Source organism: Solanum verrucosum, unplaced genomic scaffold (assembly GCF_900185275.1).
Source record: "Solanum verrucosum unplaced genomic scaffold, falcon-dt-bn FXZP01000253.1, whole genome shotgun sequence".
Lineage (NCBI taxonomy): Eukaryota > Viridiplantae > Streptophyta > Magnoliopsida > Solanales > Solanaceae > Solanum > Solanum verrucosum.
The window spans coordinates 2,955,332-2,982,559 of NW_026019984.1; the positions used below are offsets into that span (position 1 = coordinate 2,955,332).

Genomic DNA, 27,228 nt, shown 5'->3' on the forward strand with positions numbered 1-27,228 from the left:
AAACTTGTTACATAAATATGTTACCCAAAGCATTTGGAATCTATTGGTGAAAACCATTTCGAATACGGAGTTGTATTCAAGTCATAATCACTATTGTTATAAAACTTGAAGTTCTTGAAAACCTTTCAAACTTTACCAATCAAAATCCCAAATTTGATGTTAGAATTCACAAATGATCATTAGGGATATGAAGGTTTAGGGTTATATACATTTAACCAACTAATTCACCTTGAAAACCCTTTTTAAAATCGCCACACAAGGGTTACCAAAGCTCAAAAATGGAAAAATGGGGAAGAAACCCCAAATTTTGGAAATAAACACATCCAAGGGTCCACCGCAAAACATGGACCCTTTGCATTAACTCTCCGCAAACACAGGAGAGTCTCAGTGAACGCGGAGGTATGACATCCCGACCCTTCGCGAACATGGGAGCTCTTTTGCAAATGCGGAGGTCTGGCTTCAGTCACTACCACCAACAACATCACAAGGCACAAAATTCACCGAAAGGACCCTCGGGATTCGTTTGGAACCCTGTACACACAAACCAGATAAGAGTAAACTCGACGTCCGGACTCCATGGAACCATCGAAACACGAATTCGAGGTCTCCTCAACTCGGAAGCCGTGAAAGGCACAATGAACAAACATAATGCCTAAACAGGCGAAAATAAGCTAGATACCTATGGAAATTCAACCAAGACCTCCATTAGATCTAAAATCATCCCCCGAATCCAACGAAGCTGTTGTAAATTTGATCCAAGCATCCGAACCTCAAATGTTGACCAAAGTCAACCCAAAGACTAAAATCTCACCAATTTCCAACTTAGGACCTCAAATCCACGAAAAGACTCCAAATCTGAAACAGACAACTCTTTTATACCAATTTCCACATTTCGAGACTGATGGAATCGACGGAATTCCCTTTTGAGACTTGAAACTCCAAAAGACACTAAAAATCACTTTTTAACAACTTTAGCCTTTCAAACTCAAAAATTTCCACAATACACAACTTTTTACTCAACTTGAAACCAATTTTCACAAACCTCAGAAATGACTCGGGGCAACCATCGGGAGGGGTAAAATAGTAGTTTTGCAAAAAATTTCAAAAATGACCAACCGGGTCATTACATGATGGAACAACTTTGATTATTCCATCAGTTTGTTGGGAATTTCTAGCACTTGCACATGTTCCAGACTAGGTAAATTCCTGATACTAGGCACAATTACATCAAACCAATCAAATCAAATCTAATCGTATACTCTTTTGACAAGGTAACTAATATTTTTAATTTGGATAATCTTCTGTGAAAAATAGAGGACATACAACAAAACATAAATATTTTAAGAATTAATCATCTTCTACACAACAAGGACTCACTAGTGCACCAAGATTGAAGAATGAAACACTATTTTTCAAATGTACAAAGTTATTCCCTTTACCTCAAATGCTCTCCTATTTCTCTCTTTCCACATCACTCACATTATGGCTAGACCGCAACATCCGATGCCTTGCAGCTTCTCTTTTTTATTCTGAAGGCACAACTATGAATGAAGTACATCTTTTCTGATCAGTGATCTCTACATTTTCCACTGCAAGTTGAACCAATTTGATTCTATCGACCACAATTGTGTAGTCACTTTCAATGCAATAAGAGGTGATTCACATCTTCATTTGAAAATATACACATAAAACACAAGCTAGCATATCTGATTCTCATATCATCTAAAGTTCCTAGTGTTAGATTCACCTCCTTACCACTAACCAAGTGAAAGATTGCCGCATCATCTATTCTAATAGCTATATGTCCTAATATCAACAATAGATTCACCCAAGGAAGCAAGCTCATTTTTATACTCTCCTCCTCGCTTTCCCTTGCATCCAACCCCCTCTATTCGTCTACCCTCTCCAACTCCCCCACCCTCACTTAATGATCTATTTTATTTTCACCTCAACCCTCCCAAACATCTCTGTCCCACACCCTAATATCCCTTTTAAGCATCTTCATTTTTTTGTCTGAATTCGACATCACGTATGTAACCAAAAAGGAAGGGCGATGGCAGAACACCTTGCACCCTATCAAGGAGGAACATGAGTTTAAGGATTGCTTCCCAGATGAGGAAATAGCTGTCACAGAAGAGGAGCTGAAAGCCACTTGACTGTAAGGAGAGGAGGGCATGGAAATTTGACTTTGATGGCACGACTAATCAAAATGTTTTGCAAGTTGGAAGGATGGGTTCCCCACCACCACATAACTATTCTACCAACCACATATTCTTAAACAAGAATGTGGTTGTTAAATGAACTTAGAGAACTCCTCCATAGCACTAGAAATCACCCTACACCCTTCCCTCTCCTCCGGAGATTGAATTGTATTAAAATCCCCACCTAAAACCCATGGGATATACCACTCCCCCATAGTAGTTATCATCTCCTCCCAAAATCCTGGCTTTGAACTCCTCTCCTTACAAGGCCACACACTCCCCCAAATCTCCACTCTACTCCATTTTTGCAGCAGAGTCTAACTGCTAACAAGAACTCTCCTTTCTTTACCTCCTTCTGCACCCACTTTCCTTCATCCCATGATAAGAGGATACCCTTTGCATTTCGCCTAGCCGGTAGGGATGGCAATGGGGTGGGGAGGGGCGGGGCGGGGTGGAGTGGGTTTAAGGATATGTGGGGTGGGGGCGGGGGGTGGGTTGAAATATTTTTTAAAAAAATTTGATGTGGGGCGGTTTGCTGGTTTATGTGGGGTCAAACAAAACAAAAGTTAAAAAAATTTACTTCTAAAATCTTGCGAAATACTAACTACAATGTTAGGAATAAAATTGTATTCTGCTATTTCAAATTAACAAAAGTTAAACTAACTATTCATTTCTGTTAGGAGAAATGAATAGCATTGTGTTCTGCTGTTTGAAATAGTAAAATAGTATTGTATTCTGCTTCTGCTACACACATGGAAATATGAAATAACTAAAAATTATCCCTAATCCTTTTTCGGAAGTGAAGCAAAAACATGTGGAGCGGGGCGGGTTGAAAACACATAAAAGTACAATGTAGAGTTGGGTGGGGTGGGTGGAAAACTTTGTGGGTTAAGGCTCAACCCGCACCCCCCCACCCCCCGACCCATTGCCATCCCTACTAGCTGGAGCAAACTCATATTTCACCCACCTTCCTCCCCAAATACTTTACAATACTGTCAAACACCACTTCCATGCCAGTTTCTTGAAAACATGCAAGAACAGCACCCAATTCCTTTAAATCAACCTTGATGATGGCCCTTTTGTTAGGGTCATTCATTACCTCACATTCCAACTAATGATTTTTACTATCCATAAAAAATAGTTGTACCCTTACCCCTCCCTCCCTCCCCCCCCTTCCTTCCCCTCTTCCATACTTACCTTTGAATTGCTTAACTTGTGAAAATTTTATAGAATAACATTATTGATGAAATTGATGTAAACATTTTGCGAGTCCCTAGTGAGTAGTACTTTGGTTATTTTCATTTAGTTAACATGGGAACTTTTTCCTTCTAATTTTGATTTTTTTTGTTATATCGGCAGTGAAGGGAATGGATCTTGTGAGACAACTAGAAAGAGACTTGAAGATTGCGAATGTCATTTGCATGGTAAGCAGCTGACGTTGTTGCATTTGAACTTCTTTGTTGTTCTAGTAAGAAGATTCCTAGTTGTTGTAAGCTCTTTCAGTGATAGATCACCTTTTACATTTTTCTTTGTATCAAGATAATACGAGTTGCTTCTTATAGTTTCTGTAACAGTTTGGTTAGAAACAGGTTCATCTCAGTTTTCCAAACTTCGTTCTTTTTTGAGTTTTGCAGAATGGTCGCCGGTATTTAACCTCTTCAAGGAATGAGGTTTCAAGGGATCTCATTGTCTCCAACAATTCTAAAAGAAAACAAGCACTCTTGGTACTTTCCCATACTTAACTCCTTCACAGATCAGTGATACTATTGCTTCCCCTTCCCCCACCACCCCTTTTTTCCTGAAAAAAACATATATATTACCTTTAGTGGGAAGTAATAGAATTATGTCCAAGTAGGCCCATATATTTGTTTCTTACTCAGCAATGAGATTCCATGTCATTCCTCGTCAATGGTTAGAATTTCACATTTCTCCTGGTAATGTTTCATAAAAGTATTTCACATTTTAAAGTTAGTTTCAAATAAATTGTACGATCTGGTAACTTTTTGCATCCTTGAAAGCAAAATCTTGCTATTTTATGTGTTTCCACCTGGAGGACAAACTTTACTGGAACTCTCGATGAAATTTTCCATAAGTTCCTCTCTACTTTATTGGGACAAATTTAGAACATTGGTACAGTGGTGATATGCATTGCAATCTAATGTTGAATTTGCTGACTGGCCAATTTGTACGTGCACACACATATCGAGGAGAAAAGACACTTTTTCTTGCACCAGATGATTGTAGTACCCACTCATTCTCTCTCTCTCTCTCCCTGTGTGTGTGTGTGTGTATACGATACAAGTGTACATATGTATAAAGAACAAATGTACATATCTATACTATTACGAGCATGATGCTCCAACATGAAGTTTTGATAATTTTACCCTTCATACGTGTATTATATGTTGGATAAAATTGTAGTTATAATTAACTTTTACAATCTTCAGCATTTCCATTTATTCATTGGTTTACCTTTTTAATTACTTAAAAGACCTCTTTATTTCCTTGTATGGTAACACTAGGAAGGCATTAACATTTTAATGATAAGAACTTCATTATTTCGTTGTATGGTAACATAATAAAAGCAGTAAATATCTTTTCACAGTTCCAAGTTTTTATTCCCTTATTCCAATTCCTTAAGTTCGCATTAGAAACGAGAAACATTTCAAAGTACACACTTTCTTGTTTTACTGAATATATATATTAATATAAGGTGCATACTTGATTTTTTTTTTGAATATTTATGTGTGTCTGTGCGTGTGTATATATATGAGTCTTGCTAACCTACTACTACATGAAGGTAGCATTTTAGCATTGTACCCATTTTTTGTTTCTCTTAAATACGCCTTATAATACATAGTCAACACATTAGTGAACTGGGTACTTTTGTCTTCCATCTTAAAAAACTAAATCTAGCTTTCTTTTCTCTCCATCAGGTTGCTTTCTAGTCCTTTCCGCCTCCTTTTTTTTTCTTTTGCATACCCATATTGAAATTCTAGGCAATTCCAATTCACTTAAATATTCCAAAAAAAAAAGGAATACAAAGAATGATTCAAGGCCTGTTGATGATTATGGGAAGGAGATTGTAACCCATTTGGTCATATTCTTTTTCTCAGCGAAGAACTATAACTAAAAGAATTCCACGCGTCGAGAGATGAGTTAGTTGGGCCTTCAATTTTCAAGAACAGAGAAAGGCAACAGAAAATAACAGAAGACGAAATAGAAGCAACGGTCCATAGTAGGTTTTATGAATAGTCTATGAGAATTATTGAATGGTTTTCTTTTGGGGTTATATTCAGTTGCAAATAAGTCCTTGTGCTTGAGTTCATGCTACGAAATTTCGCTTTAGACTTTTTCGTTTATAATATTTGACAACGTTTAGTTCAATGTAACATATAAATGAAAAACAAGAAGTAAGATGCGTGTGCTTCTTCAGTGTTAATATTGTACAAATGCACAGATATAATTTCTGTGAAATTTGAGAAGAACCATTGTTGGAGATGAACTTAGTCCTACAATCCTTGTTTTTTGTCAGAACTCAGAATGGCTGTTGAGGAGTGGGAATTCTAGAGAAGCAATGGGGGGATTTTGATGAAAGATAAAATGGTCCTTAAATTTAAAGTGTTGGCACAAAATTGTAAGGGTATTTTGGTAAATTAAAAAATGGAACATTGTTATCCTACTACCTTCATGTAGTAGATGTGTAAAGTTGCTCTCCTTTTTTCGTATTTTCAGATGGAGGTGTTCTTATTTATCTCTCTTTGTGATGTACTAGTTTTCCATATAGAGTCTAGAATTCCCTCCTCCTTTCGGTGTGTATTTGAATCTTTTTAAGAATTGTTTCTCTTTGTAGGATGTTCTTCCTGTCCTGACTGAGCTGCGCCATGCACTAAACATGCAATCAACACTTGAAACTCTTGTTGAGGAAGGAAGATTCTCAAAGGTTCATTCAACTTCTGATATTACTTAGGGTAGCATCTAGCATGACATCTTGTGCATTCTTCCCCCTAGTGATATAGTTCCTTCTTATGGCTTATCATGTTTGCTATAGGATTATAGCATACGTACCTTGTCATAATGCTCACTCAACGAACTTGCAGGCATTCCAAGTACTATCAGAATATTTACAACTTTTGGACACACTTTCAGAGCTTTCTGCCGCACAAGAGATGAGCCGTGGTGTTGAGGTAACTAATTGGATCCCTTATCTAAATAAAGAAAAACTTCTCTTTATTTTGAGAAACTCTTTTGCATATCTTCTCCTAGTTTTTACACTTGTTCACCTAATTTTTCCCCTTCCTCTTCTTTGTGGTTGCTTTTCTCATCTTTGCTTGTGGTGGTTTTGGACCTTTTGGATATGTGAACAACTTGATCATGCTCTTTGATATTCGCAAAACTTTTGCAGGTTTGGTTAGGGAAAACTCTTCAAAAGCTGGATTCACTTCTATTAGGAGTGTGCCAGGATTTCAAAGAGGAGAACTATGTAACTGTGAGTGAATCAGCCTTTTTCACATTATAAATTGGTAAAATATCATTGTATTTATTTTCCGTCCAGGGTACTGATTGGTAAGTGGAAAGAGGATGGGGAGACAGACTACTTCTCTATTCAAAATCTATTTTGTATATGCTTTTCTCTTCTTCTTCATTCCTTTCTTTTCTCCTTGGTTCTACTCTTGTAAATGCACAAACGATTAAGTTGAATCACTGTTTAAGTTGGCTTATGCCTTGATATTTCTGTAGAAGCGCGCTCTCTCTCACACACACTCACTTTGCTTCTAGGGGGGATATACACCACCTAAGGAGTCGTTTGGTGAAGGGATAAGGATAAGAATCCCAAGATAAGATATGGGATTATTTTATCTTATGTTTTGTTATAATTTTTGTTTCTGGTATAAGTAATCCAAGAATATTTTATACCACCATTGTGGTATTATTTTTACACCACATTCTATGTGGGATAACAATCTTGGGATAAAACAACCAAATGACAAATATGCCCTTCTCAAAGCTCTTCTCCCAAAGTCCATTAAGAAGGCCAAAGTAATAATTGGAAACAAAAGTTATTCCAAGTTTATCTAGTACCAAACCAAACACATGTTTTATATTATAACCTGTATATCCCATTTTTAATCCAATGAACCAACAACGACAAAATACCTAGTGAAATCCCACAAGTGGGATCTGGGAGGGTAGAATGTACGCACTTTATATATCCACAAAATAATCCCATTATTGTTTAATCCTAGTATTATAATCCTGACATTTATAATTTGTTCTCAAACCAAATTACTACTTAAGCTTGTTGCTTCAATTGCTATTGGATTTAGAACAAATTTACTTGTAATATACCTTTTGGTTTGAAAGGAGTACATTTTCCTCTCTTCTTTTAAATTGCGACTCTGGTTCTATTTTTCATTGTTGTGTTTGCACTGATCTCAGGTAGTTGACGCTTATGCACTAATTGGAGATGTTGCTGGCCTTGCTGAGAAGATACAAAGTTTCTTTATGCAGGAGGTTCTATCTGAAACCCACTCAGCGCTGAAGACTACTGTACAAGAGGTGTGTTGTATTCAGTTTTGGGGGATATATGGCTAAAGTACTAGGTATACAAGGAATAGAATTAAGCTTAGTTTGCATACCGTTTTTGATGGATGAGATTTGAAGAAAATTGAATTTTTTATTTTATTTGTTTAAAGACAGCTCCTCTTGTTGCAGGATCTGGATAACAACAATGTGCACAGTTCTAGGTACATATTTTTCATGCCTTTCTACTTCCTCCACTAATTGTGGTTTTCTTCTCTCTCACTCTTGATTTGTCGTTTGTGTCCCATTTTTTCAGGCTCACATATAGTGATCTGTGCACTCAGATACCTGAATCCAAGTTCAGGCAATGCTTGCTAGCAACATTAGCTGTACTTTTTAGGTTGATGTGTTCATATCATGCAATACAGAGCTTCCAGCCCGAGGATAAGGTGTGTACAGTGATGATTAATGTTTACTCCATGACAGGTTTTAAGTGCTTCATGTATGCCTTAGGTGTATGCTTAGGCAAAGGGGAGCCTTGGAGCAACGGTAAAGTTGTCTCTGTGTGAACTGTAGGTCATGGGTTCGAGCCGTGGAAGCAGCCACTAATGCTTGCATTAGGGTAGGCTGTCTACATCGCACCCCTTGAGGTGTGGCCCTTCCCCAGACCCTGCGTGAACACAGGATGCTTTGTGCACTGGATTGCCTTAAATGTATGCCTTAGGTCCAAACGTATAAGTTCTATAAGTTCATGGTGACCGTAGGTGTACCTTGTAAATTATTCCGTCTCTGCATGGCATTCTTTCCTCTGTACTTGTGGTCTCTTTTGGGAAGCTTGGTGTACCATACCAAGTGTTAACCTTTCTTTTTTTTAGTTAAAAGTAATCATTTTAGCTGCTAGAAGAGTCAATTTTTTCTCAAAGTTTATGCCTTTCCATAGGTAATGGTATCTTTTCTTATGATGGCAATTTTGCGTAGGCAGCACCCTCTTTTCTAAAATCCCATTACTTCACCTTACTTGTTTCAAGATTTGGTTGATCTGTACCATTTCAAAAAAAAAAAAAAGATTTGCTTGCTATGTGATGCTGTTGGTTTTTCCTTCGTGAGCCTGACTTATCAAAGTTGCGTGAATACTGAATACTTATCCATTTTCTCTCTGTAGAAGGTTTATGGTCCTGTCAGGTTGTACCTGAAAATAGAATATTTATGGCAAGAGTTCAGTAGAGAAGCTAGTCCAGAATGAATTTTGATGAAACAGGCTTGAATTTTAGTTAGTAACTAAGTAGACTATTATGTCTGAACTACATTAGAATAGCTCAAGCCTGCAGAACACTTGTTTAAAACGAGCAGTCTGCCTCCCCCCTCCTCCCGGATATATTAAGGAAAGGTTAAGATACAAGACTATGAATTGTTGACACATTAACCAAATTTGTTTGTGATTGACAACAGGAAGATATTTCGTCACCAAGCACAGAGAGAGCACCAATTTTAGCCTCTGTTGAAGACCCATCAACTACTTCTGTTGCTTCATCTGACACTGCCATGCACGGTTCATCCAACATAAATTATAGGGTTGAAGAGGCAAGGGATGATGGAAGTACAGCATCAAGCAGCGGATCCCCCTGGTTTCAGCTGAGGAAAGATGCTACGACCTTTGTTTCACATACATTACTTAGAGGTCGAAAGAATCTTTGGCAACTTACAACAAGTCGTGCAGCTGTCTTGCTTTCTTCACCGGCTATTCATTCAGCTAGCATCCATCAATTCTTAATAACTTATGAAGATTTAAACATTTTTGTACTGGCTGGGGAAGCCTTTTGTGGAAGTGAAGCAGTTGAGTTCAGGCAGAAAGTGAAATCTGTTTGTGAAAGTTATTTAGCTGCTTTCCATCGGCAAAATATACATGTAAGTTAGACTTATACATGCGTTTATACCAGTATTATGCAGAACTGTTTGTATTACATCCCCAGGGGTGGGGGATGAGAGTTGTAATGAATGGGCAAATAGTTTCATGTTTGTGATTGTTTTTGAGTTTCAAGGGAAGAGGCAACGCTTTTCGTTGAAATTTTATTAAGTCGCATGTGTATAATAGATAGCCCTGTGAATTTGGTCTATGTCTGAGTACTTCTCTTACTTGGAAGAATGACCTGTGGAAATTCATGACAAAAAATATGGACTTTTATAGTGTCTGGAAGATATTTCTTAGACCCTCAATTTTCATGTAATGTTTTTTGTTATTTGCATAAAATATAATTGTTCAAGCTTTTTCTTGCCTGAGTGTCATTTCTGCAAGTTCATCCATGAAAGCTCATCTAAGCTAGCAGTCAGTTACACTTTATTTGTTAGTATTGTAATGACAGTGAAAAATTGTGCTTGGTAATCTTTGTACTCAACCTCAAATTCATGAAAATGTTCATCATCTGTACCGGGGCTTGTGTTTGGAGAAATGGTGATCGGTTATGCAACCTAGCTCATTTAAGCTTGTTCTATATGAAGTCATTGTCAGGTTTAAATTTAATAATATGAACATTAAAGACCCTTCATTATCTGGAAAAAGAGTTATCCTATCTGTATTTTACACCCTCTACTCGATAAGATTTTGAAAATCTTTCCTCATACAGGCTCTCAAGATGGTGCTGGAAAGGGAGCATTGGCTGATATTGCCGCCAGAGACAATCGAAGTAGTAAGCTTCGCTGGGCTTGTCGGTGATGGAGCAGCTTTGATAGTTTCATCTGAGACCTCTCCGAACAGTCGATTGCTGCAAGTACACAAGCCTGTACATCCTATCCAAACTAACTCCTCTAAGAGGAATGGATTTTCAAGTTGGCTTAAGGGTGGAAATCCATTTCTGCCAAAACTAAATGGTAGTTCGAGGGAATACTTGGAGTCTTGTTTGCCTAATGGATCTGCAATGCAAGAAAGTGGAAACTCCAATGAAGATTCTTTGGATAAGAGTTCTTTGAGAAACAGTGATGTAATTCATGTCAATGGGAATACTAATTTATCAGAAGATGAAAATGAAGATCTTCATGCTGATTTTATTGATGAAGATAGCCAACTACCTAGCCGGATTTCTAAACCTGGTCATTCAAGAAGTCGTTCTTCACATTGGAGCAATGAACAAATAAAAGAGCAAACAGGATCATCACTTAGCCTCCTGAGGTAAATACTGCTCATACTTGGATATGCTGATGATGAAGAATTCTGTCAAGCTGAATATAAATGCAACACAGGTCATTGGATAAATATGCAAGGTTGATGCAGAAGTTAGAGATTGTTAATGTTGAGTTTTTTAAGGTACTTTTATTGCCTTTAGATGTCATTGATCTCCAATTAGATATTTCTTTCTGTCTGGTAATTTGCTTTCATGTTCTTTTCATCCTTTTTTTAAAAAAAATGATTTCCTCGACAGGGATTTTGCCAATTGTTTGGGATCTTCTTTCACTTCGTCTTTGAGACCTTCGGTCAGCAAAGTATTCATCCAAGTGGAAAGGCTGTGACTGACACGCTGTCGCGTAAGTATTTTTATTCATTCACTTCCTCCAACACTCTCAAAAGGAATTACTTATGATTCATTCTTCTATTGCATCTTTTTCTTTCTTTTAAATTTTTTTACCTCATTCATTTTCTTGAATGTTAAAATTTTGGTCTGCCTTTTACCCTTTATAAAATCCCTGTTTCCCTCATGGTCCCAGATAGACTGAAGACTGCATTATTACGAATAACACACGATTGTGACCAATGGATGAAACCCCAGTCTCAATCATTTTCTTCCTCTTCTCCCTCAAGCTCAAGTACATCATTTTCTCACATGGATGTCACTCCTACCAGCCCACGTAGTTACTTAACTGGTGCATCCCTGGGACTGAAGGTACTTACTTCTGTACAAAAGTAAGGTTTATGGGATACGTTTTTTCCAAATATCTGGTCCACTTTTATGATACAACTGTACTTGTACTGGTATTGATACTTGCTTGGTCTCTGACCTTTCTCCTCAATTCTTCGCTTGTGGGTTGGGATGTTCTCGTGAGAATACAATTGCACTTTTACTTTCATTTCCATTTTAAACTCCATATTGTTGTCCAATCTCCAATATTTGGTGTGTCTTGATATGTATACTTTACCTTTCCACTGTGTTTAAACTCCTACATGCTTCATTTTCCTTCAATTGTCAAATGAACAGCAATGAGTAATGATGTTTTACAATTTACGTCACTTGTGTAGTCCTTCCTTATAACAAGCTCAAAATCATGAAATGGTATAGGTTTGGAAGCAGAGTTAACTATAAATGGTCATAAAAACTTCATATGTTATTGGGAGAATACAACTAATGAGCATACACTTCGGTCGTGCTAATTTCATGTCCGTCTTAAAGCTTCATCATCAAGTTGTAATATTTGGCATGCCTTGATTTGAATGCTTCACCTTTCTTCACAGTATGTTTATATTACTACAGACTTCATTTTACCTTGAATGCTTAAGTGGATGGCAATGAATAATGATGTGTTATAATCTACTCCATTCATCTGTGTAGTCCTTCCCTAATCAAGAGCTGTAGAGCATGAGAAGTTATTGGTTTTGGTTTTGAATCAGAGTTCAACTAAATTTATTGTTTAAAAATTTTATGGTGTTAAGGATGCTATCTATTAGGCATGGTGTAGAAGTGTTTTTTGTTAGTTGTTTTTCGGCTGCTAGAAATATTTGAAGATTTTTTCAACCATTTCGGTGCAGATTTCTTTGATTGTCTGATTCTGACCTCCTTCAGTACAATCATAAATACTGCCTTACCTAAGGCTAAACTAAGTTACAAATCCCCAACCCTCAACTTGAAAAATATGAAGTTCATACTATCAGGAGGTTCTGTAAAACTAGATGTTCTCTAAATCTCAAACTTATCCCAAGATAAACAGGTCTCTAACTTGAGTATCAAGGCTCCTAACAGACATCGAACCTATGCAAGTGTAAAGCCTGAATATCAACTGCGTTAACAGTCTATATAAGTGAAGCAACTTATGGCTAAATATGACATTTCCCCTTGCTTATGTTTGAATCCCACAATAATCAAGCATATCAGCTGCTGTCTTCTAATATTTTCTTGATCTAGCTTTTGGGATTGAGTTAGACCCTAAATTTATTTTCTTAGCATAGTAACCAATCAGACAGTTTTTAGATCCAAATCTTTAATCTGTCAAGTATTTCCATGTGCTTGACCCAAGAAAAAAAAAAGAGAATCAGATCAGCATGTGAGGAGGCGTGTTACAAAATTAAGAGAAATTACAGCCCAATACCTTTGGGCCATCTAGTTTACAAAATATATACCCAGTGTATATGCATACTTTATACTAATATACATATAATATACGTACTTTTACATATCTCTACATACCTATACATATAATATACATACGTATAGACACCATACACAACCGTGTATGTGTTGTGTATACTTTGGCCATTTTTGGTAAACTAGATGTCCTAATCGTATATATTGGTAACTATTCCAAAATTAAAGTATCTCATTTCTAACAATGTAAGCTTTGAAGAGTTGTGTTAAAAAATAAAAAGTATCCCATCTCTACCAGTTTAAGCCTTGAGACAACGTGGTAATGCAATTCAAAAGGGTGTTAGAAGTGTATGGGCTGTGGTCTCGTTTGCATTAAGCAAGCCCAAGGTCCACTTTCTTAACAACTAATTTGTTTTAATCTCGTATTTTGGGTAGGATTATGCCATTTTTATTGGGTAAGGGTGAAACAATCTCAAAGAAAAACCATAAAACTCTCCTCTAAAAGTATTATGGATGTAGTTTTTGTCTCTCCTTGCTTTAGCAGAATGCACATCATCTACAGATAGTTGTTCTCATGTACAGCTATTTTATTTAACAGTTCAAATCTTTGATTATGTTGAATGTCTATCAATATTGTACTGCAGGAAAGATGTGCAGGTGCTGACACTGTATATGTTGTTGCTCGGTTATTACATAGATCTAAAGCGCATCTTCAGTCAATGCTTCAGAATAATGCAGCACTGGTTGAGGATTTCTATGTGCATTTGGTATGTCTTTTTCAGACTTCCGCCTGTTGTAAGATAATTTCCTTGTAATTGTCCTGATTGTTGATGTATGTAGAATTTTGTAGTGAGCTATTGCTTCACTCTGTATGGAAGAGTGGTGTAGGCTTATGATAAAACTAACACGACCACACAAAAATGATAGACATGATATCATTTAATGTACACATGAATAGAATAAGCAAGCGTTTAGTTGGTTCTTCAACGTATTTGTATGTGATAAAGCAATGAAATGTTGTTGACTGTGTCAGGTTTGATCAAAGGACATGCTTACATTACATTATTGTTTGATTTCATACTTACAATTTAGAACAATTAAGTGAAGAAATGTTTCTTTCTTGTCTTATATAGGTGGATGCTGTACCGGACCTTGTTGATCATATTCATAGAACAACTGCTAGATTACTTCTCCACATAAATGGGTGAGATATATGTCCTTGCTATATTATGTTTTGATAACTGGTGTACCTTGCTATTACGAAGGTGAATGATATTGATACACTCTTCTTTAGGAGTAGCTGTCAATGGTGATGTATGCAGTTTTGTGCTTTCACTGTCTGTACAGTTAAGAATTTTGAATGATGTTTTTTCTCCTCATCTAGTCTCTTTGGTTTGCACTGGGATTTTAATAATGAGATGTTGATGATTGATTCAGTTTATTATACATGAACCTAAAGACCTAGACATGAAAGTTTTGACAAGGTGGGGATAAATGTGTAAGGTAGCTAGATCTGCCAAATATAGGACAATAAAAGCTACAATGAAAACAGATAAAGGGAAAACACCATTTATTCATAGGTCCCCAACATTATAGTCAGTAGATTCAAGGATTCAACATAATGAGAAAGATTAAGGAAGCATCTAAATAGTTCAAGGGGCTAAAATATCGTAAAACAAAATACTCCACCTATGCCATAATCTGTGACTAGTTGGTTGGTTCAAAGGTTAAAATGTTTTAGACTTATTTTTGAATAAATTATTGATATAATTGTTGAAAAGTTGGTTTAATAAAAAAATTACATCAATATTTAAATTTAAAATCTTGAAATTTGGCCCCAAGGCTTTGGTCTAGTCGTATGAGTGCAACGCATGATGCATAGGTTAGGTGCACATCACTAGTTCAAGCCTTGCTGTGTATAAAAATGTGGTGTTTAAGTGGAGAGGGGTAGAGGGACATGCCCTTTATCTCTAGAGTTTTAAGCTGTGCACTAGTTGATCCTAGTGATTTTTCGGTTATCAAAGAAGAAAAAAGATTCTTGAAATTTGTTTAAAGTGTTGTAGAATAATATTATCAATTGGAACAGTGTCAAATATATTATGACGTCCTAAATTAAAAGGCTTGTCAAATGAATTGAAGAGAGTGAACTGTATATCGGAATCAAGTAGCAACTCTGGTCGTCTGTACAATCCCATTGCACTGATATTATCATTGTGATTTTTTCTTAACAATCTTGTAGAATTGAAATTCATATGGCTATTCAAATCTTTGAACTTTCATTTTGATGTTTCTCGAACGAACTGTGTATGCAAAGCTCACATTAACACCTTGAACTCTGTTTCACTCAAAACTCCATAATGGGAATTATTTAGCCTCTATGGAAATCTTGACTTCTGAGTGTCTGTAAAGCGTTTCTTCAAGTGATGGATCTTTATGCTTTCATTCCGAGGCTGAATCCCTCTTCCCCTCCAAAAAAAGTAAAGAAAAAGAAAAGCAACTTTTGGTCCCTAGAAAATGCAGCAAAACTCGTGAAAATAGTTGGTACATTTATACTGACATATCAGAAAATGGGAATTTGGAGAATACAGGGGCATAGTACGAGGAGTTATATTACTTGCCAGCCACTGTATTCCCAGCACATGTTGGAACTTGGTTATCTATATATTTGTTGGAGTTAGACTTGTACATTATTTTTCTTTCCAACTTATATTTAACCTAACATGACAATCGTGAAGCTTAAGTGCTTAGAGTAATGTTGCCTGGAACTATTTAAGCAGGTATGTTGATCGGATTGCCAATGTTAAATGGGAAGTGAAAGAGCTTGGAGTAGAGCACAATGGGTAAGTACTGAAGTCTTCTTCCTTTCAGAATTCTTGGAATGGTTACTGAAATCTAGCTTTTATATGTTTTTCATCATAATTGGACTGCGTGTAGATAGTGTTAAATAGTGTGGAACATTGAGGATGGTAAATATTCAATAGTTACTGAGAAAATAGCTAAGGCAGTACAGCAACTTAATTGTGTTACCAAGGTTGGATTTAATTGCGCTTAAGATGGAAAATGTGTTTGATGTGCTATACAGAGAACTGAGAAGGCTGAACTTTTAACATGTTTGTGTCAGAAACTTGATATTTTCCATTTTTTTCACTTTTCTATATTAAAAACTTGCCATCGAGCATATTAAAGATACCTAAACACTTGCAAGGTTTAGAATATGTGAGAAAGTCTATGTTTAAATGTTCTATTACTATCAAAGACACATTAAATATTACTGTCTGACATTTTTGTGTATTTTAATCCTTTTAGTAACTGGCTACCTCTTCAATTCACCAACTATATATATTGTTGACTCTATTGTATTTTCACTATTTGACGAATTTTAAATTGCTCCATTCTCTGCAAATCGTTTGGAAAAAAGAAAGAAAAAAAAAGAATAGGCTTATTAACCTGATGATTGTATTGTTATGGTATTGTTGTGTTACTTCTGTATCTTTTGGAGATAGTAAGTTTTCCCATGGTAGATACGTTAGTTGTAGCTCCCCAATGAAGAAACTAAACATATATATTTGTATGAAGTATCATTTTTTTACTAATTAGTTGCAAACAATTTTGATTAGTATGCAACTATGGTCCCCATTAAGTAGTGGAACTAATACAAACCTAACAAGCTTTCTTAAATGGGAATGCCGATGTAGCACATTATGATCAACATGATTATGCACTTCTCAACTAGCTTGGGATTGATACTTGCTTGTTGTTTTAAATGTGGTGCTTATTATAACCAAAAAAAGTTAGCTACTTTGGAGTTTTCTACTATTTGATTTCTTGGTGAACTTCACTCTATTTTTTCACAATATACTGATCTTTTTATCGAATTGACCATAAGATTGCCTGCTCTCACTTAGCTCTCTTTCTCAGCACCTAACCGAAAAGATGTTGCTAAAGTACCATCAATATTCATCCATGTGTCCCCCGGTCTAATCCACTTTTTGTGCTGCAGATATGTAGATCTTTTGCTTGGAGAATTTAAGCATTATAAAACAAGGCTTGCTCATGGAGGAATTCGGAAGGAGGTAATGACCACCAACTGTTAAGAGTTAAAATTGGTGGTGGAACATCATATGTGTTACTCTCTCCGTCCTAACTTATGTAGGCGGTGTTTGATTGGGTATGTAATTTTAAGAAAGAAGAGAACGTTTGAAAATTGTGGTCCAAAACAGACATTTGTGTGCTATAAACATCTCATCAAGGGGAAAATTGGAATTTAAAAGTTAAATTGTTTCTAAAAAAGGAAGTGTGACATTTTTTTCTGGGACAAACAAAAATGGAAAGTATGATAGATAAATTGGGACAACGGGAGTAATATTCAAGCAGCTGCTCAAACACTTTGCATGAATATTATCTTATTCTTTGGTCAGAATCTGGATAGTCAACTTCCATTCTCCTTTATAGTTAGAACTTAGATCATTCAGTCATTTCTGAGATCACAAGTACACTAGGGAAATTTGGGGAGTAAACACGTGGGCTGTGGGGTCTGCAACCTTTCATATGAAACTGAGGTCATGGAACTGTCGTTCTATGTTATTTGCAAATAAAGTTTGCTCCTGCACCAAATATTTTCTTCCCAATCCTCTTTCTTGCTTCCGTTGGATGAAGAGCCACAATACTGAAGACGATCAATTTTGATCTCCTTGTCTAGAAAAGGATTGGTGATGAACTGATATTTAAAGATTGTTTTGTTCAACAATCTCTCTCATTGTCAGAACTTAAGGGGAAAACTTACAAACATGTTGCACTCGATGTTCTTTCTCTACTGTGACTAAAGGTGTATTATTATGTGGAGAACCTACTCTCCTTGATTGTGTGTGTTCTCATCCACGCATCTTGAAATGAATACAGAGTAATGTCTAGAACATTTTTGACTTGCCGAAAGTTTCTTCGGCATATCTAATTCTGGATTTGTGGTGATTAGGCACTCATACAGTTTAAAGGTTTTTTTAACCAATTCTCTTGAATTGATGGAGTTGTCTTAACATGGTTGAAACACCTGGTTTTGTAGTTCATCTTTGATTAAATGTCCTACTCTAGACCTCCTTAGATGTCCTACTGTGACCACCTAAATTAAGATGATAACGTAAGGTTCCTGTTACTTTCCACTCTAGAGGGTTCATGTATTTATCAATGCATTGTATGAAATTTCCTCCATGCTAGGGTAATAGATGACAGTCTCTTAAGAAGGAGAAGATTGTAATTTGCTTCTCTTCCCTTTTAATATATCCAGGTCCAAGACCTCCTCTTAGAATACGGAGTAGATAATGTTGCTGAAATTCTCGTTGAAGGCCTATCTAGGGTGAAGAGGTGTACTGATGAAGGACGAGCTCTTATGTCATTAGATCTTCAGGTTTCAACTTACCATTATAGGATTTTCTTTTGCTTTAGTCTCTACTCTGCCTGCTCTATATTCTAAGTGAAACAGAGTTTGATCTTGATTTTGTTGCAGGTATTGATAAATGGCTTGAAGCATTTCATTTCTGTAGACGTGAGACCTAAACTACAGATAGTTGAAACATTCATCAAGGTCAGTATAAGGGGTCTTGTAACAGTGAATTATCTCAACAAATATACAACAATCTCATTGTTTGCTTCTTGCATTGGCATCTTACCTCCCATCACAATTTAACCATTATTACTAACCTCCATGTATACATGTTGTTTCTTGTGCTTCGATTATCGCATTATTTGGTTGTCATTTACTTCTGTATTTTCCTTTTCAAACTACTTTATATGCGTTACTTGCACCGATGGTCTTTCAAAAACAACCTCTCTACCTCCACGAGGTAGGGGTAAGGTCTTTGTACACTATACTCTCCTCAAACCCCACCTGTGGGATTATACAGAGTATGTTATTGTTGTTATTACTAACCTTCATCTAAATTCATTGGACAGGCCTACTATCTTCCAGAAACCGAATTTGTGCACTGGTCACGTGCTCATCCGGTACAGAAAAGCTCAAATGCAAAATGTAGTTAGTGTTGTTATCTTGACAACATACTAAGAAGTTTTGTATCTTTCAAATGTTGCAGGAATACAGTAAAAGTCAGATTGTTGGTCTAATCAACCTAGTCTCTACAATGAAAGGCTGGAAGAGGAAAACCAGGTTGGAAATATTGGAAAAGATCGAGTGATTTCATACGCAAGACACGAGTAAGGGGTATCAAATGGGTGTGTCATATTTTCATGGGCTAACTTTGGCACCCCTAGCGGTGAGTATCACACATGTTCAGTTTTGCACTATGATTTCTTCTTATTTTTGTTGTGTAATTGATGTAAATCGGGCTGTCACGTTATGTCCAGATTGTTGTAACGCGATTATTTGAAGGTTGTAAATTTATTCTCATTTTGTGTAACTAATAGCATTGTCCTTTCCAAGGCATATAAAGTGTAACTATGAATTCTAATAGTACCAAATAAAGTATATAAATATATATTAGCAGGATTGGGTTTACAGTAAATGTATTTTGTTGTTATCAAATACAAGTGTTCCTTCACCTTACTGCAGTTTGTAATTTGAAAAGTGATCCTTAAATTGAAGAAAGATGGATCTTGAGTTTAATTCAATCGTACTGTATTTCGAATTTTTCAAGATCATATAAAAAAATCAATTTCTACCTAAGCCAATATGATTGAATTAGATGCAACTGTACAAGAAATAAATAATACTTTCTTGATAGAAAAAAACAACAATTTCTCAACACAAATTCAATTACTGAGACATTCATTTTATTTAATTTTGGGTTACATTTCCCTTTCCTATAGTTATTGTTCATCTTTAATTTTTTGAGTTCCTGTTTATTTATTTTTTTGAAACTGCTGGAGATTGTGTGATGCTAGCAACCATATCTAATGCCACACACGGTTGATCAACTGGTACCTGTTTCCACATAAAATAAAACAAAATTATTTTGATGCATATTTCTCTCTCTCTCTATATATATATATATATATTCTATTACAAACATATAAAACAAATAAATGCATGTAATGTGAAGATATTTAAATTTAGTCAACAACAGTAATCTAACAAATAAGGTATGAAAATGGCAGGATATACACAAAATCCGGGGTTGTTTCGTTAGACCATCGACTCAAAAGAAAAGTCATTGGTATCAAGAAAAATATGACAGTAGAATAGAAAAATACAAAGCAAATAAAATGATAGATAATAATACGTATTTTATCCATGTTTACAAACTTTATGTTATCTTGGAAATTATAAGTGCATGTATTGATATCTATACTGGTGGAAGGAAATATATATCCGATGAAATAATTAAAGTGTGCGCAAACTACCTCGGACACAATGTGTTGTCAAAAACTTTAGAAAACTTTACCACCTCTAAGTTAGGTACTATACTTGATTGACACTACAATGGAAAGTAGGAGGGAACTTTCCATTGTGATACAATACAATTCAATTCAATGTTGTGTGGTCACGAAGACACATTGAGAGGATGAAAGTGACATTTCAACAAATATCATTCTCTTAGTCCTAACTTAATCCACACCAGAATTTTTTTTAAAAAAATAATTAAATCTCGCATTGAATTAAACAGTACCACGTAAACTGATACGGGAGAGCATGATAAGATTGAGATAAACAAGAAGTGGATGTGAACAAAATTAGACTTACAAAATGGCCAGCTCCAAGAATCCAGTAGAAGTGAAGGTTCTTGTATGATTTGGTGAAAGCTTTAGTACCTTTGTCACCTCCACAATAAATTGGATTTCTTTCCATGTTCAAGAAAGTTTTCAAACCTTCCCACCTATCATTTTGAATATAGTTTTAATGAATTGAGAAAATGACAATTCAAATAAATGGAAGAATAATAATGATTCAAACAAGAGGTCATATAGTAGTAGGTCAAGAGAAAATTAAACACCTTTTTTTAGATTTTTATTTTGGTATTTGTTTTGTGTCCAGGATTTATTGAAAATAATCTTTCTAGTTCATACAAACAGGGGTAACATCTGCGTATATCAATTACTTAAAAAAATCACCTTTTTTCCTACTAAGAAATGTTCAGTAGCTATTTCCACAGATATTTTGATTGAATAAGTGAGGGAAAAAATAGTAGTATTTTCATAAGGAAAAATTAGAAAGCTTCTCAATATTCTAATTTCTAATGAGAATTTGTTTCCCACCATGCATTTTTCCAGTGAGTTGATTCGGTGAAAAACGAGAGGAAAAAATCATGTTCTATAACAAAAAAATTCTCATAGATTTACGATGAAAAAACCTTTATTTCTAATAGTGATCTCTACGCTCCCAAGCTCCAATTGTGAAATTACATGAGTATGTTGTTTTTAAACTCTACTAATTTTGAATTTGGGCTGAAAAGTTCCATTTTGAGCTTTATCCTATACTCTCCGGTCACACATAAATGGGTTGTTATTAATTATTAAAATGTGAGACACTTAAGAGAAATATAAATGATTAGACATATATTATAATGATTAGAGTTATTAATATTTTTTTTAAAAAAAATGTACAAAAAGGACTAAGAGACAAGCATGACATCAATGAAAAGTGAAAATTATCCAAAAAAAAAAAAAAAATAGTTAGAAATTTGTTACTTACTTTAGCTTTTCCACCCATGCTTCTGTTCCTTTAGTGGCACAAATGAGATCAAGCTGCAAAAATTCATTTTCCAAAACAAACAAAAAATAACAAATTATAAACCTATAACGATTTTGATTCAACAGTTAAGATATTATATTATTTATTTTAAGTCTAGACCTAGATGAGTTTATCCCTTAGGCGCCTCAACATATGATATATTCTGAACTCATTCTAATTAAAACTTCTTTTTAGAGGTTTGCATTCCATTATGAAAGCCACAAAAAACAAATAAGTAACTCAAATTGATATTTTGAAGTATCAATTTTCTTCCTATATTTCATTTTTAATTATCATGCAAGAACATAAAAATAGGGATGTCAATTTAATCAATTTATGAAGGACCTACTTGCCCATTATACACGGTCACATTCACTCCTTTGGCCAATAATTCATCAACCTACACATTACACACAAAATAATGTTAACAATTGTTCAAAATTGCACAAAAATTAAATAAAATAAATTTTACATAATTTTTTTTTTGTCCAAATATTAGTAAAAATAGTGCACACTAGCTACTTTTCCGTCCTTGTATTTGAAAAGTTATTACGATTATAATAATATTCTGGAATTTCACCTATGAAATTTAATTATTCTTCAATAAAATAACTAACCTCATTGATTCTTGGTTTCATAAAATCATCATTTAGAGCATCAAACACAAGATCAGCCTGTCCTCCCCAACTGCAAAAAAAAAAAATAAAAAAAAAAATAAATTAAAACTTATTATTATTTTAAAAAATAAACAATAAATATGGTAAAAAAAATTGAAAAAAATAAAGAAAAATTACCTAACGTTTTTTGGAATAATTTTCAATTTTTTTCTTATAACACCATTCATTAAATCAGCAAGATCAGCATCACTACCAGGAGTAATTTTAGATAATTGTAAATATCTTGAATATCTCTTCATTCCAATTGATTGTGATAATTCAGAAGATGTTAAAGCTAAAGGATCCATTCTAGAATCCAACATGAAATTGTAGAAATCCTGCAAATAATTTAAATATTAATTAGCGTTTTTTAAGTTATATACGTTGATAATATAAAAAAAAAATTATTTATATAATCAGATCACTTATAAGATAAAATAATATACCACTGAATTACTGCTTTCGCTTATGATGGTTTCTAGTTTACCCCATGACTCTGTTGCAGCTCCAAATTGGCCAGCATCAATTTGCTGTTTTATTGTTTTAGCTAAACTGTTTTTTTTTTAGAAAAAAATAAAATAAATAGAGTTGTTAGATAATTGGAACACAAATTCAAGGCAAAAATCAAGAGAAAAATTGAAATGTTGGTAATTTTTTTTATTTTTTTTTGGGGTGGGGGGGTTCCAAATTGTAGTTGTATATAGTAAAATGTTTGACCTGTTTGATTTTTGTAGGCCATTCCCATCAATTCTTGACACATCTTTCAGAAGAGGGCCCCATGAAAACTGAAAAATCCAAAAAAAAAAAAAAAAGAAGATAAAAATAAATAAAGTGACAATTCAAGGTTTAAACTTTACTTCAAAGGAATGTAATAAATTAAAGTTGAAAATTGTAGCAATAAGTTCAAAAATCCTTACCACAAAATCTTCAGGTGAAATCCAAGTATCACCCAATGCCACTCCTATAATCACATATTATAAAATTTAAAAAAGAAAATGGTTTAAAATATTTCTAGCAAATTCATTTGGTTATTGTATTCTCAAAAAAAAAAAAAAAAAAAAAACTATTTTATGATACATACATTGACAGTGTAATATTACTAACATGTGACAGTTGATTAGTTATATTGTTCAGATTCTTAAAAGATTTTGTTAGGTTTATGTTGAATGTAAAGCATTTTTTTAAGAAATTGATATGAGTACGATAATATTTTTAAAGAGTTGAAGTAAACATATCTTATCATAAAGATTTACAAGTAATTATCTTATATGTGATTTAATTATATAAATGTTTCTACACTATATAGAACTTAAAACTCAAGATAAATAGTACACCCCTCCATGTCAGTTAATCAAATTTCTAGAGTCAAACTTTTTATCTAATGAATTCATATATAGAATCTTTGAGATTTTTGAAATAAAGTTTAAATATTTAAAAATTATATAAACTATAAATCACAACTTTAACAATTTAAAATATTTAAAAGGCGTATGAAAAACCATGATCACGGATTCAAATCATGAAAACATCCATTAAATAAATGCTTGCATGAGGGATGGTATAGGCTATCTACATCACACCTCTCGAAAGTAAAAGCAGGATATTTTGTGCATTAAACTGTTTTTTTCTTAATGAAAAAAATTAAGTCAAGGAATAATTCCATTGATTCTCGAAATTTAAATAGTGTCACATAAATTGAAACAGAGATTAATATATACCTCCAAGTTTGAGCTTCAATTTGCCAGATTGAATGGCTTTGAGGGCTGAAAGTGCAAGAGTAACAGCATATTTTCCTCCATAAGACTCTGCTACCATATATAAAGGGCTTTGTTGAAGACTTTGATTTCTATTGAAAATTTCAATTAATAATGTGGTCAAATCTGTTGCTGCCTCCTCATCTGTTTTCACAAATAATTTATTGTCCTCCACAAAACTATATCCTGTTCCAACTGGATTATCCTATTAAAAATAAAAGATTAGAGGCGAATTCATGATTTGGAGTTGATTGTTTTAATGTAAATTTATACTTTTTCTGCATAATAATATTTGTTCATTATTGACTTGACACACATCTTAATAAACAGTAACAAGGGTAAACTAAATAAAGACAAAAGGGTGAATCATCTCTTGATTTTTCAAAACAAGTATTATTGGACAACTGTTTTTAGTATAGTGGACAAGTAAAAATGGACAGATTGAAAGAGTAATAATAACGACTAGTGATGATTTCATATGTGAAGTTTGAAAAGATAGAGTGTGCGTATACGTTATTTCTATTTTGTATGAGGTATATAAATTGTTTCTGATATAACCTCGACCAATATGATCTTATTATATATTTACATTTATATATATACTTAGTTCTAGTAAAAAAATGTACGTTAAGTTAAGTTAGACTTGTATAACTCACACTAGATCTACTTCTAATCTTAAAGGTTCAACCCATGACATAAGATGGTTTGAGTTGAACCCCCTTCAACTAGAAAATCATATTATATATATCAGATTAAATTTTTTCAGTTTTTTGGTATGTAGTATGTGTTGAACCCACATAATTCATAACAAATTTGTTTCGAGTCTTAAAAGTTCAACACAAAGTCGGTAGAGTTCAGATGATGAACATCCTTACATTCAAAAAATCATATTGTATATACAATATAGTTTACTAATATTACATTGAAAAAAAAAGTTAATTTTATCTATATAATATAATGTAATTTTCTAGTGAACCCCATTTCATCACCTAGTTATGCTATTATTGTGTATTCATAGTTCAAACCAAAAATAATGAATTAAACTGAACATCTACTAGATCCACTTCTAGTATTAAAGCTTCAATACACAATAGAACTATAGGGATGAAAGTTGGATCGCGATTCGCTATCGTAAAATTATAATGTGTATATATATATAAAAAAAAATGTAATGTAGTAAAATGTTTTAATATTGAATAATAATATTCAGTATAGTTTAACAAAATGAGGATTAGAAAAGATATAATATACATAGATCTTGCCCCTATTTTATTAAATAGGTAAATATTAAATTATTTAATGAAAAATCTATTTCCGTCACTAATTACAGAAAAAAAAAGAGGAGGTTGAGTGTCACTTACTACAAATAGAAGATCAGCTTTTCTCAACCAAGTTGAATTCCTAGGTTTAAGGTTAGTGTCCAATGGCCCAATTTCTTCAAAATTCCCAGTTCCAACTCCTGATGCTCCCTATAAATTAAACCAGTGAAATTAAAAAAAAATTAAAATTAAAAAATCAATTTACTAAAGGGAAATGCAAGGAATAAATTGCAAATATAAATTAATGAACAAAAGTACAATTTTCTTTTTAATATTTTATAATAGTGTAGCACTTACAGGTCCACCCTGTAACCAAAGAATTATTGGCCATGGCTTATTTGGATCTTCAACTCTGTATGAACTTCGGTAGTACCACCAGAACATGTGGGCTTCTGTAATTTATTTTAATAATAAATAAAATTATTCATAATTCCCACAAAAAGAAAAAAAAAAAAACTCAAGATTATCATTGTAAATTAGACAAAAAAAATGGAAGAATTAATCCAGTCGTCCATTCAATTGTTTAAACTAAAACATTTGACAGCAACACAATATTCAATGTATTTTCATAAATGAGTTATGAAGAAGGTGTTGTATACGTAATCTTATTTTTACCATGTGAAGGTAGAAATGTTTTTTTTCAGTAGACGCGAAAAGTCAGTAATAAAGAATTCGCTCTCCGGTAAGATTCAAATAAAGTAAACGTAGATAATCATTAATGCACGTCTATAATTATGTATAATCAATGTAAAATCTATGTATACTCATACACATAGTCATCATACTTATTGAGTCAGATATAAAGATCTAAACAAAAGTTATTGAATTCATGTGAACACGTAACTAATACTTTCCTTCTACTACTGTGTAGAAAAAGTAAACAGTGAGTCCGATAAAAAATGATTGTAGATACTTACTTGGTCTAACTTCAACATAACCCCATGATTCAGAAGAATCTTGATTTCTTGCAGCAATGGCTGTTGTTATTCCTCCATGTAAAAATGGAATCAAGAACAATAGAGAAAAAACAAAAAGAGATTTTTTCAATTCCATTTTCTTGAAAAGTGGAATTCAGAGAGAAGAAAATAAAAATAAAGTTGTGGTGACAGAGAATTGAGAATTTGATGATTGATGAAAGAACTTTTTATATAGTTGGCATTTGACTTTAAATTTTGGGACTAAATATTTTTTTAAAAAAAATAATCGTGAAATTTGATTATAAAATTAAATATTTTCAAGTTCTCGAAAACTGGTATATGACTCATAAAACTTCAGAAAAAAAATCAAGTAAAATGAATATATATATAAAAAAATTTAAAAATAATTATTTGAAAATTTATAATCAAACGAGTATAATCCGCTTTTTTTTTTCTTTAACTGAAATAACAAAAAAGGTGGCAGCAATAAAGGGCAAAAGGGAACTGGAAATTTGACTTTACAGAAGAGTTCAGATGTGTAATAATCCAATAAATACATAAAAAAATGTATACTAATTTGTAGCTAATATCTACGACTAAATATGGAATAAAATTTAATTAATAAGGAATTATTTGATTGGTGCGATAGGATGAATAAGGATATCTCATAAATTAGTAATTTTATATCAAATATTGAATTCTATCATTTTAATATAAATGATGAGATAAAACAGCTCTGCAATTAATTACTCTTAATATTTATAACTAAACGTAGAATAAAATAATTTTCATATTTTATTTCTGGTGTATTATAATTATCCGACCAATCAAACGACTATTACATATAAATATATATTATACTGAGTGTAGATGAAAAAATAATAAATAGTATTCTC

At 33.7% G+C, this 27,228-nt stretch overlaps 2 protein-coding genes across 3 annotated transcripts in view; one reads left to right on the forward strand and one right to left on the reverse strand.

The window, feature by feature from the left end:
* The window catches only part of LOC125818412 (uncharacterized), a 34,114-nt gene extending 14,698 nt beyond the window's left edge, over positions 1–19,416 (forward strand). For both annotated transcript variants that reach the window (XM_049497930.1, XM_049497931.1), the window contains exons 5-25: positions 3,561–3,625; positions 3,836–3,925; positions 6,055–6,144; positions 6,302–6,388; positions 6,607–6,690; positions 7,641–7,760; positions 7,917–7,948; positions 8,041–8,173; positions 9,174–9,629; positions 10,346–10,887; positions 10,959–11,022; positions 11,138–11,240; positions 11,421–11,596; positions 13,654–13,776; positions 14,143–14,213; positions 15,787–15,849; positions 17,010–17,082; positions 18,291–18,410; positions 18,510–18,587; positions 18,956–19,006; positions 19,093–19,416. In XM_049497930.1, coding sequence (XP_049353887.1) covers positions 3,561–3,625; positions 3,836–3,925; positions 6,055–6,144; positions 6,302–6,388; positions 6,607–6,690; positions 7,641–7,760; positions 7,917–7,948; positions 8,041–8,173; positions 9,174–9,629; positions 10,346–10,887; positions 10,959–11,022; positions 11,138–11,240; positions 11,421–11,596; positions 13,654–13,776; positions 14,143–14,213; positions 15,787–15,849; positions 17,010–17,082; positions 18,291–18,410; positions 18,510–18,587; positions 18,956–19,006; positions 19,093–19,194 — 2,723 coding nt within the window. In that variant the 3' untranslated portion in view covers positions 19,195–19,416. The remainder of the gene's footprint in view (positions 1–3,560; positions 3,626–3,835; positions 3,926–6,054; positions 6,145–6,301; positions 6,389–6,606; positions 6,691–7,640; positions 7,761–7,916; positions 7,949–8,040; positions 8,174–9,173; positions 9,630–10,345; positions 10,888–10,958; positions 11,023–11,137; positions 11,241–11,420; positions 11,597–13,653; positions 13,777–14,142; positions 14,214–15,786; positions 15,850–17,009; positions 17,083–18,290; positions 18,411–18,509; positions 18,588–18,955; positions 19,007–19,092) is intronic.
* Positions 19,417–19,798: 382 nt separating this feature from the next.
* LOC125818415 (serine carboxypeptidase-like 51) lies at positions 19,799–26,555 on the reverse strand. Its single transcript, XM_049497933.1, has 13 exons — positions 26,333–26,555; positions 25,713–25,807; positions 25,458–25,565; positions 24,061–24,301; positions 23,260–23,303; positions 23,060–23,127; positions 22,789–22,894; positions 22,481–22,680; positions 22,304–22,373; positions 22,036–22,086; positions 21,648–21,700; positions 20,700–20,832; positions 19,799–19,940 (listed from the first exon to the last, which is right to left on the reverse strand). Exons 1-13 carry the CDS (start codon positions 26,466–26,468, stop codon positions 19,863–19,865), a joined length of 1,383 nt encoding a protein of 460 aa, XP_049353890.1. The 5' UTR covers positions 26,469–26,555; the 3' UTR covers positions 19,799–19,862.
* Between the last annotated feature and the right edge of the window lie 673 nt (positions 26,556–27,228).